The sequence below is a fragment of the Leucoraja erinacea genome, chromosome 2 (genome assembly GCF_028641065.1).
Source record: "Leucoraja erinacea ecotype New England chromosome 2, Leri_hhj_1, whole genome shotgun sequence".
Taxonomy (NCBI): domain Eukaryota; kingdom Metazoa; phylum Chordata; class Chondrichthyes; order Rajiformes; family Rajidae; genus Leucoraja; species Leucoraja erinaceus.
The window spans coordinates 58778970-58791242 of NC_073378.1; the positions used below are offsets into that span (position 1 = coordinate 58778970).

Here is a 12273-nt window from a genome sequence, read left to right on the forward strand (position 1 = left end):
GTAAAGCAGATGGCTGCAGAGATAGTGGAGTGATAGATTAAAACTTCTTAAAACTCATTAACTTCTGGGCGGGTTGCTGACGATGGGAAAACAGCAAACGTGTTCCCTTGAGCAAGAAGGGAGGGTAAAATGTGGGGAAGTATAGACCAGTTGGCTTCGTATCTATTGCTGGTAAGATGTCGACATCTACAATCAAAGAGAAAACAACTGATCATTTTGGAGAGCTGAATATAATGAAACTGGTCAACGTTGCTTTATAAAAGGTTTAACAAATTTGCTTGCGTTCTTTGAGTATGTAATGGAAAGAGAGTCCATAGACAGAGTCGAATGGGAGGAACTTATAGCTATCAGTTTGAAGAAGGGTTTCGGCCCGAAACGTCGCCTATTTCCTTCGCTCCATAGATGCTGCTGCACCCGCTGAGTTTCTCCAGCATTTTTCTGTACCTTTGATCTTCCAGCATCTGCAGTTCCTTTTTGAACAGCTATGGGATGTATTTTGACAAGGTGCCACATAGGAAACGGTGCATAAATTAAGAGTTCATGATACTGGAGGAGGTGTATTAGCATGGATTGAAAATTAGCTTTGGATAGAAAACAGAGTTGGAAAATTCTCTGTTTACTTTGGAAAGATGTACCCCAAGAATCAGTTTTTGCCATCAATTAACTAGTTTGCAGTAATGACCCAGAGGAGAGACCAATATATGCGAGTTTGCTGATGGCACAAGAATAGATGGAAGGGCTGTACACAGTATATAGTTGATGAATGACTGGAATAAATCTTGGCAAACGGTTAATGTGGGAAGGTATGAGGTCATGCACTTCAATAAGAGGAATCAAAAGGGAGATTATGTCTAAATGGAGAACAACTTCACAATTTGGATCACAAGAAGTTGGCAGGCAGGTGGAATAAGTAAAGTTAGCAAATTGTGTTTTGGTCTTTATTGCAAAGGGATCAAAGTTTAAAAGAGGGTAGTTTTGTTGCAATTGTATAGATTATTGGCGAGGCCACACCTGGAAAATTGTGCAGTTTTGGTCCGCTTACTTAAAAAAAGGATATAAATTGCATTGGAAGCAATCCAAAGTAGATACTCAGATGAGAAGGCTGTCTTATGAAGAGAGATATCGGTTTGGGTCCACATTCTTTGGAATTGCAAGGAATAAGGGGTGACCTAATTGAGACTATATGTGGGCATGACTGTGTGTTGATGAGATGTTTTTGAGTGTGTGAGTCTCAAATGAAGGGACATGGTACAATAGGAGGGATTGGTCATTTGAAACCGAGAGGCATAGAAATGTCTTCTCACAGAAAGTGAATCTCATAAGTCCTTGGAATTCTCTGTCCCAAAGGACGGTGGGGCCAGATCATTAAATATATTTAAGGTAGAGATAGATCAATATTTGAAAGATCAAGGAAGCGAGGGTTATGGGGAACTGGGCACAGAAGAGGAGTTGAGGCTAGAATAGATCAGCCATGATCATATTGAACAGCAGATTAAGGGGCCCAGTGGCCTACTCCTGTTCCTCTTTTCTTGGTATTCTCGCAGATTAATGGCAGCTACACTTCAGTGATGGAGCGAGAGAACTTTAATTCTGATTTAATGCGATACCCATTTGGAGAGTTACTTTGGCCGGGATAGTGCCAAGGTCTTTGAGTATTGTTGGAGCTTCCTACAGGTGCAGATTGATTTATTATCAGAGGAGCTGCAAATGTAATTAAACTCTCCGCAATCATTCCCGATGCTAAGATTTTAATAGAGGAATTGAAGATTTCCGAGTTTAAAACACGACCTTGAGAATCTCTTGCAACAATCCCCTGAAGCCTACATAATCAGCCTGCAATCATCACAATGACCTACCTTTCTGCTAGTGACCTTTCTTAATTCCTAATTCCTGACATCAGGTTTACCAGTGTTCCCTGATACCACACTTCATGTTGATTACCAGCGAAAAGGTTATTGTTGACTTCATGAACTTTAAAACTAAATGCACTTGACTAAGTGCATTTTAAAAGCACCACAAACAGTGGCTCCTATCAGGTGTTAATGTCCAAGGAGGCAATCAAATGCAGGATGCAAGCTGTCTTGCCTTTTGCAGTTAGGAAACATCCAGGGAATTTTCAGCTTGGGAAGAGTTTGTCTCGGGGCATAGGTGGTTCTGAACAGATAGCTCCAACACTGATGCATAAATCCACACATTACGAAGTAGTGAAAATGTATAAACCTGTAGATTCCGGATCGATTACGAAAATAAAGCGTGCATTTTATTCCAAGTTCAAGGCAATGGAAATAAAATTGGGCAGAAGAGGCAAATCTGCAGACAATTTGCTATCATCACCTTTCCATGATCACCCAAAGTTAAAATGACCCTCCCCATCTCTCGAGTGCAGCTTCCCGTGCTTCAATCACATTTTGGGCAGCTTTCCAATTTGTACGAGAAAACAGGACACTAAACTCAGGATGCATGTCTGAGCTCCATAGATGCTTCAGGTTGTTCAATAGCAAGCAGTTCTTGGCTGCACTGCTTTGTGATATCAGGAGTTTTCCCCAGAGCCCCTTAATAAGGTTAACAAGCCCAGGCCTAGAGCACATTCCTTACCATGAGCATTTCTGAAGACATCAGAAGGGCTGCTGCTCGATTCTCCAACTCCAAACATAGAGACCGCCGAATAATTCTGAGAGACTTTGACTGCAACAGAAAATAACCCATGTGGCTTTATTCCCACAAGTATAAACATTCTTACCATTAAATAATGTTACATGCATGAAGAATAACGAGCAGCAGAACTTCCACAATAATAAATATTACAAGACATCACCATTTCAATTGTTTGCTTATTGTCTATCTGCTTCAAATTTTGAATCAAACCCCCCTCCCCCCCCACCCCCCGCAATCTGGAGTATTTAGTAGTGCAATGTGGTCTTAGCAATAATTACCATATGGAGTTGGGGGTGAGACTGGGAATGCTGGCGTGGGAGGTGGAACTTCATTCAGGGAGGACGAGATTAACAGTCCACCATCCATCTCATCTTGGCCAACGTTACATTCTTTGTTCAGCTGCAATAAAACAGAACATTCCTTGGAATAAGTTGGTACTGATTAAAATCACAAGCTCATCTCCATTAACGATTGATCAGCTGCCTTTGTATGTGCAAGGTAGGTGCATCTTCTTAAAAATTCCATGCCTTGGAAATTAAGCACCAAGATTTAAGCACATTACTCATATTCAACGTTGTCAATTAACAGTAATTTGGCCAAAATTGTAATATACAGCCTGTGCTCCAGCTTAAATTTACAAATATTGCACATTTACTTTCGGTATAACATTATAAAAAGATTTATAACTCAATGTTTTCCCTTTTCCCTCCACTCTCCGTACTGTTATACAAGTTCATCAACGTAAGACTCTTTTTAAACACTGGTTACATGACGTTCTGCACGCTAGCCTTTACCACTGTTGTAAGGCTCTTGTACCACAGTACTAACAGGGCTAAGCCCAATTCTGTATTTGTGTGACATCTTCATATTCACATTGAAGAATTTAGTGAACAGCCAACAGACGCATGAAAACTGGCAAATTTTCCATTGGATAATCTACACTCAAATCCAGTCTTCCCAATGCCACTGTTAACCCAGCAGAAAATTAGGAATAAAGACAGACATGGGTGTACAAACCCTTGAGTTTACTGCACCATTCCACTTGGTCATGATAATTCTTTACCTCAACACCATGTGCCTGCCCATTCTCCACATCACATGATTCCCCTGCAGTCCATCTCAATCTCAAATCACTTTCCAAGCTAGAAAACAAAATAATTCAGATCCCTGTCTGTCCCTTCCTGCCTGGCCAGTAAGACACTGCTATGCACTGAGTGCAGTTTGCGTTTTTCAGCTTCAATTATAAAAATAATTCTGAATATTCTACTATACCCTAATAAGACCAGCCCCAGAACAAACTGGGCTGATGAAAGATTAGTGACAAGGAAATGTTTACATCCTCTATCTATTGTCGACGAAACTTAATCGCCTTTAGACGAAAGGCTAATTTTGCTCAACAAGCAACTGTAGAGGGATGTGGAAACAAGGAACTGCAGGTGCTGGTTTACAAAAAAATATATACAAAGTGCTGGAGCAACTTAGTGGGTCAGGCAAGATTGCTGAAGAACATGGATAGGACCTATCCATGCTGTCCAGGGTTGCTGCCCGACTTGCTGAATTATGCCAGTACTTTGTAGTGGGAGAGAACTACAGATGCTGGTTTCTACCAAAGATAGACACAAAATGCTGGAGTAATTTAGCGGGTCAGGCAGCATCTCTGGTAAAAAGAGAAAGGAGACGTTTCAAGTCTCGACCCTTCTTAAGACTCCATTCAGTCTGAAGAAGGGTCTCGACCCGAATCATCACTTATTCCGTTTCTCCAGAGATGCTGCCTGAGCCCCTGATTTACTCCGTTGTGTTTAAAAAAGAACTGCAGATGCTGGAAAAATGGAAGGTAGACAAAAATGCTGGAAAAACTCAGCGGGTGAGGCAGCATCTAGCATCTATGGAGCGAAGGAAAAGGCGATGTTTCAGGCCGAAACCCTTCTTCAGAGTGATGGGAGGGGGGGGTGAATAGAAAGGAAGGTGGAGACAGTAGGCTGTGGGAGAGCAGGGAAGGGGAGGGGAAGGAGGGAGAAAGCAAGGACTACCTAAAATTGGAGGTCAATGTTCATACTGCTGGGGTGTAAACTACCCAAGTGAAATCTGAGGTGCTGCTCCTCCAATTTGCGGTGGGACTCACTCTTGCCATAGAGGAGGCCCAGGACACAAAGATCGGATTCGGAATGGGAGAGGGAGTTGATGTGCTGAGCCACCGGGAGATCAGATTAGTTATTGCGAACTGAGCGGAGGTGTTGGGCGAAGCAATCGCCTGCGCTTGGTCTCACCGATGTAGAGCAGTTGACACCTGGACCTTTCCATTTTAAACTGCCAGCGGGACATCAACCGCCTCAACTTTTCCATTCCCCTTTCTCACTCTAACCTCTCCCCCCCGAACATACAGCCCTCAACTCACTCTGCAACAATCCGACTGGGTGATCAAACCTGCCGACAAGGGAGGTGCGTGGTAGTCTGAAGCGCTGACCTCTCCCGGTCTGAAGTCAGGCACCAACCCTCAGACACCTCCTTCTACTTATCCCTGGACCATGATCCCACAGACAAGCACCAGGCCATTATCTCAAGCACCATCACTGACTTCATCCCTTCTGGCTCCCGGCCCTCCCAAGCCTCCAATCTCATCGTTCCCCAGCCCCGCATAGGGTACGTCGAACAATCCTTGTTCAAATTGTACCGTGGCCCTAACCCCAAACTCTACCTCTTCTACCTCCTGCACCCATGCAGAACTCACTGACTTCATCCATTTCACCATTAACTTCCATCTGGCACTCAAATTCACCTGGACCATTTCCAACATCTCCCTACCGTTTCTAGACCTCACCATTTCCATTGCAGGTAACAAACTACTGACCGACATCTGCTACAAACCCACCGACTCCCATGGCTATCTGGATTACACTTCTTCCCACCCTGCTTCCTGTAAGGATTCTATTCCCTACTCCCAATTCCTCCATCTACGCCGCATCTACACCCACGATGAGGTGTTCCAAACCAGGGCATCAGGTATGTCTTCATTCTTTAGGGAATGGGGGTTCCCCTCTTCGACTATAGATGAGGCCCTCACCAGGGTCCCTTCTATATCTCGTAGCTTCGCTCTCACTCCCCATTCCCCCACTCGTAACAAGGGCAGAGTCCCCCTTGTCCTCACCTTCCACCCAACCAGCCGTCACATATAACAGATAATTTTCCGATATTTTCACCACTTCCAACGGGATCCCATCACTGGCCACATCTTCCCATCTCCTCCCCTTTCGGCTTTCCGCAGAGACCGCTCCCTCCGTAACTCCCTGGTCAATTAGTCCCTTACCACCCAAACCGCCCTCTCCCCTGGTACTTTCCCTTGCAACCGCAGGAAATGCTACACTTGCCGTTTTACCTCCCTCCTCAGCTCCATCCAAGGACCCAAGCAGTCTTTCCAGGAATGGCTGAGGTTCACCTGCTCCGCCTCCAACCTCATCTATTGCATGTTGTCAACTGCTCTACATCGGTGAGATCAAGGGCAGGCTTGGCGATCACTACGCCCAACCCCTCCGCTCAGTTTGCAATAACCAACCTGAATAACCAACCTGAACTCTTTTTGCTGGGCCTCCTCCATGGCCAAAGTGAGTCCCACCTCAAATTTCGCTTGGACAGTTTACACCCCAGCGGTATGAACATTGACTTCTCCAATCTCAGGTAGTCCTCACTTTATCCCTCTTTCCCATCCCCTTCCCAACTCTCCCACAGCCTACTATCTCTGCCTCTTACTTTCTTTTTCAGGCTCCCCCCCACATCAATCTGAAGAAAGGTCTCGACCTGAAACGTCGCCTATTCCTTCGCTCCATAGATGCTGCCTCACCCGCTGAGTTTCTTCAGCATTTTTGTCTACGCTGATTTATTCCAGCATTTTGTGTCTATACTTTGCAGTGGGATGTGTCTTGGCCAAAGGATAGGTGTACGCGCCTTAGCTCTCAGTCATAAACATGACTGCAACCTGTAAATAACATGTTGGATGTCCAGGACACACAACCCTGTTCCGATTTCAGACTTTGATCTGTAGCTAACCTGTTACATCCCACTAAATCCTCCAGCCTGACATATAGACGGCACAGGTGTCTTTACATGCATGACACCCAACAACTCTGCCTTAGGTACCGCTGAGATTGAGGACAAAACCTGATGAGCAGTGAAGGAGCACAGAGGAGGGAAGGAAAGATGTTACTGCAGAAAGTATTGAATAGGGGCAAGGATCATCCATGATTTTATTAAATAAGGCAGCAGGCTCAAGAAACATAGAAACATAGAAAATAGGTGCAGGAGTAGGCCATTCGGCCCTTCGAGCCTGCACCGCCATTCAATATGATCATGGCTGATCATCCAACTCAGTATCCCGTACCTGCCTTCTCTCCATACCCCCTGATCCCTTTAGCCACAAGGGCCACATCGAACCCTCTTAAATATAGCCAATGAACTGGCCTCAACTACCTTCTGTGGCAGAGAATTCCAGAGATTCACCACTCTCAGTGTGAAAAATGTTTTCCTCATCTCAGTCCTAAACGATTTCCCCCTTATCCTTAAACTGCGACCCCTTTGTCTGGACTTTCCCAACATCGGGAAAAATCTTCCTGCATCTAGCCTGTCCAACCCCTTAAGAATTTTGTAAGTTTCTATAAGATCCCCCCTCAATCTTCTAAATTCTAGCGAGTACAAGCCAAGTCTATCCAGTCTTTCTTCATATGAAAGTCCTGACATCCCAGGAATCAGTCTGGTGAACCTTTTCTGTACTCCCTCTATGGCAAGAATGTCTTTCCTCAGATTAGGAGACCAAAACTGTACGCAATACTCCAGGTGTGGTCTCACCAAGACCCTGTACAACTGCAGTAGAACCTCCTTGCTCCTATACTCAAATCCTTTTGCTATGAATGCTAACATACCATTCGCTTTCTTCACTGCCTACCCTAAGAAGCCCTAAGGTTTACTGCTTCTATTGCAAAAGATTCAAATAAATTTAATTTTCCATATATTTGACACAGGAAATAGTGCAATTGTTACTTTTTAGGCCCATCGAATCCGCGCCGACCAGCGAGCCCTGCACATTCACACTAACCTACACACACTAGGGACAATTTACACTTATACCAAGCCAATTAACCTACAAACCTGTACGTCTTTGGAGTGTGGGAAGAAACCGAAGATCTCGGAGAGAACCCACGCAGTCATGAGGAAAACGTTCAACCTCTTTACAGACAGCACCCGTAGTCGGGATCGAACCCAGGCCTCCGGTGCCACAAGCGCTGTAAGACAGCAACTCTACCACTGCGCCACCGTGCCGTTAACAGCAATATACAAATTATTTTAATACATCTGCAGTGATCACCATCATTTAGACACCTCAGCACTGTTAAATTTAATAAGACAAATGTTAGAAATATTTAATGGAGATGATTATCAGTGAAAAAATCCAGTCCTTGCAAAGGGAGAGAGACTAATAAATGCAAATCTTGGTGGACTCAAAATGTTCATAATATAAGTGGATTAATTATATCTGCAAAAAGCATTGGCTCACATTGATTGGCATTGTTGGATATCTGGTTTCACATAATCTATTAATTCCTAATATAGACCAAGACTACATCGTTTGTGGAATAAGAACTACTCGATAAACATCTTATTATGAATACAGTCCAGGAAAATTAGAATCATAGATTCATACAGCAGGTAAAAAAGGCCCTTCAGCCGAATTTGTCCATCCTGACCAAGATACCCCATCCCATTTATCCCATTTTGCCCATATTTGGCCAATATCCTTGCAAACCTTTCTTTCCATGTACCCATCCAAATGTCTTTTAAGTGTTATTAGTGTACCTGCCTCAACTGCTTCCTCTGGCAGCTCATTCCATATACCCACCACTATCTGTATGAAAAAAGTTGCCTCTCAGGTTCCTATTAAATCTTTCCCCCTCTCACCTTAAGCCTATGCGCTCCAGTTCTTGATTGGCCTTACCCTGGGAAAAAGACTCTCTGGATTCACTCTGTGATTCTATACACCTCTGTAAGATTACACCTCAGCTTCCTGTGCTCCAAGGAATAAAGTCCCAACCTTGCCCTATAGGTCAGGACCTTGGGTCCTGGAAACTTCCTTGTAAATCTTTGCTGTACTCTTTCCAGCATAACAGCATCTTTCCTACAACAAGGTGATAACAATTGAACAAAATATACCAAGTACAATCTTTCCACCTAGTGCATTTAATTTAAATGACTGTGTAACTTACCCCCCCAGACTGGCCAGTTGAGGTGAATAATCCATTGGAGTGGGAAGAGTCAGAGGATTTGATCCATCCACTCTGGTCATAGAGCAGATGAGCTTCACCTTGATCATATTGTCCTACACTCAGTTGCCTTGTCCTTCCCAATGTTAGGTGATTGTTGCTCGCCTGTTGACCTGTGCATGAAAAAAAAAATCAGTATTAATTTGGAATGATTCCCTCCAAAATCTTAAGGCCACCACCCTGAAAAATCACATATAGTGCGAGACCTCCCGAGGATTTCCAGCAATCGGATTTTATCTCTTCCCAAATACTGATTGTATTGAAAATACGTTATGTCCATTATTTCATTTATACAATTGCGATTGATTTTAAATGATTGTCCTAGAAAACTAAAGAAAGATGCGTGGATATCTGCACCATTTTTACTTTATATCACCTACTTTTCTTTTCACATGCTGCTGCGATTGAGCAAACTACTTCATAACCTTGATTAAAACAGAAAATGCTGGAGTAACTCTGCACGTCAGGCAGCGTCTCTGGAGGACATGGATAGGCAATATTTCAGATCTGGACCCTTCTGCATTCTGAGAGTCTTGACCAGAAACGTTGCCTATCCATGTCGTCCGGAGATGCTGCCTGACTCGTGGCGTTACTCCAGCACTTTCCGTTTTGCTCAAGGTTCCTGCATCTGCAGTTCCTTGTGTCTCCGATTTAATGACCTTTATTCTTACCGTGCAAAAAAATTTAAATATGGACAGGTTGACATTCAACATGAGGCCATTCACATCTCTTAGTCTCTTGGAGCTTGATGAATCATCCAACCATAGGGGCTACACATCAGTACAACAGTCTGAAGAAGGGACTCAACCCGAAATGTCACCCATTCCTTCTCTCCAGAGATGCTGCCTGTCCCGTTGAGTTATTCCAACATTTTGTGTCTATCTTAGCCTTATATCATTGTTTTCTTTTCCAATTAAACATTTAAAGTCACATAATTAATCTGAATATTTGGCAGCTTTCTCATCGATTTTAATTTGGCAGTGTCACCACTAGAATTATATTAATAACTGACTTTAAAACCAATCTTGTCAAACTACCATTGATTACTGTAGGCCTCCTACAGGGCACAAAATTGTTCCCTTCCCATTGGCATTCATCAGTAAATGTAACAATGTGCCCGGTTCATAGAGTTGGTTTCATTAACAGTCAAAGATGCTCAGTGAAATTCAACCAGATGTCTGCAGAAGGGTCTCGACCCGAAACGTCACCCATTCTTTCTCTCCAGAGATGCTGACTGTCCCGCTGAGTTACTCCAGCAATTTGTGTTTACCAGAAATGTTGACAGGTGCACAATAAAGTCGAGGAATTCTCATTCACACGAGAAGTCCTCTCTGCAGACATACAATAAATTATAAAACGGAACTGACAGTTTTGTCAACATCCTTTCAAAGGCTGAAGAGCGTTGTAATTCACTGGTTTCCCTGAATCCTCACCACAGTTAAAGACCTGACTAGTTCTGGAGAGCAGAAGGAACAGGTGATTCCATAACTAATTAAAAGAGGGCAAAGATCACCACGGTATGGTGTGGAATTGTGAAAGAGCCTCACAGCACCAGGTAACATCCAAGTGGAACAAATACCAGTCTTTTTTTAACATGTACCATCAATGCACAAAATAATGCACCCTCACAATCAATGGTTAATGAGTCACCAGAAGAAAAACATACAAGTAATCAAAGATTCTTGAAATAGCTAATTACGTCAACTATGTTTAACAATGTTGGAGAAACTCAGCGGTTGAGGTAGCATCTATGGGGATCTGCAGTTCTTTCTTAAACATATCAACTATGTTAATGATTTGATGGCTTTCCTTCCCAACAAAATATGTATTGATATTCCTTAATATTATGTCAGGCTATAATCGTTTGCTAACAATATTTGCAGTGGGGTGTTTTTGGAAAATACATTTAAAATCCTGTTTTAAAAAAAAAACAATGAATGGTGATGAGTAAACGGGTCAGTTGTGTCACAGTTAGGTAGTATTGCACAGATCAACGAACAAAAATATTTTACAGAAAGAGCAGTGACAATCTTTGAAAAGTCCTGACCACTGCAGACCATGAATATATGCGGAACAAATTGTTTTATAGGATAGTTACAGAGTACAGTTTGCATCATTGGTGAAGTAGTTTCCATGGGAAAAGTGTTTCTGATGCATTAACAGTAATAACATTCTAGTGAGGCATAAAAACAAACCAGAAACAGATGTCACTGGAATTTAAATGTAAAGCAAGTACCAAAAGTGCACTGCAAATGGAATAGAATGGCATGTATTAAACATAGGTATGTCCATCGGTGTGTTACAGATTGAGGCACTGGGCCTGAGAAGGGACCATGCCATTTGGTGAATTCTGTGGAGATGTAGACGATCACTCCACACGAGCCTACCACCGAATTGCCAGGGCGACTGGCTGCCGGAGGATTCACAAAATGTGGAGTCCGCCAGCGAGGTAGGTGGTAGTCTAGCGGACTGATGGGGCAATGGGGTAGAATGTCAGAACTTTCCCCTCCTCCCTTCCTCCCATGTGGAAACTTCAATGACTAGAGGGCATCACTTTAAGGTGTGACAGGAAAGGTTTAAAGGGGATGTTCGAGGCAAGGTTTTATCTGCTCAGAGGGTGGTGGGTGCCTCAAATACAATGCCAGGGGTGGCAGTGGATGCAGATATGAAAGTGGCTTTCAAATAGTCACATTAACACTGCAAAGACGTACAGGTAGGTGGGTAAATTGGCTTGGTACAAGTAAAAATGGTCCCTAGTGTGTGTAGGGCAGTGTTAATGTGCGGGGATTGCTGGTTGGCGCGGACCCAGTGGACCAAAGGGCCTGTTTCCACCCTGTATCTCTAAAAATAAAACATGGGTAAGCAGGAATGGAGGGATACAGATCATGTGCAGGTAAATTCGATTATCTTGGCATCGTTTGACACAGAGATTGTGGGCCGAGGGACCCTTTTCTCTGTCATATTTTATTTTGTACATGGCCTTCTCATAATCCAGCACAACAGAATTTCCTTTCAGTGGGAGTCAATAGAAACAAGGAGTCAAAAGAAGCTGTTTTAAAATTGCATCCTCATCCTTTTTTGGGGGAGATTCCAGGCCAGAGTCCAATCTGGATACTTGGAGAGCCTATATCTCTTAAGGAGATGGTGGCTCCTTTTTTAGTTGCAATCCAGCTACATGTCCCTCCAAATATAGCGGTGAACCTTCGTGACAGAGGATTTTGCTTAGAACACACCTCACATTTTCATTGACTGTGATTGTGGTGGTTAAAGGTAATGCCCCAAAATAAAACCGCCAAGAACACCCATCTTCTCC

At 43.3% G+C, this 12273-nt stretch overlaps 1 protein-coding gene across 6 annotated transcripts in view; it reads right to left on the minus strand.

The window, feature by feature from the left end:
- The window catches only part of LOC129710317 (tensin-3-like), a 484648-nt gene that overhangs the window by 49113 nt on the left and 423262 nt on the right, over positions 1-12273 (minus strand). For all 6 annotated transcript variants that reach the window (XM_055657243.1, XM_055657253.1, XM_055657263.1 and 3 more), the window contains 3 exons: positions 8904-9073; positions 2934-3054; positions 2596-2685 (listed from right to left, as the gene is read on the minus strand). In XM_055657243.1, the coding sequence (XP_055513218.1) occupies positions 2596-2685; positions 2934-3054; positions 8904-9073 (381 nt within the window). The remainder of the gene's footprint in view (positions 1-2595; positions 2686-2933; positions 3055-8903; positions 9074-12273) is intronic.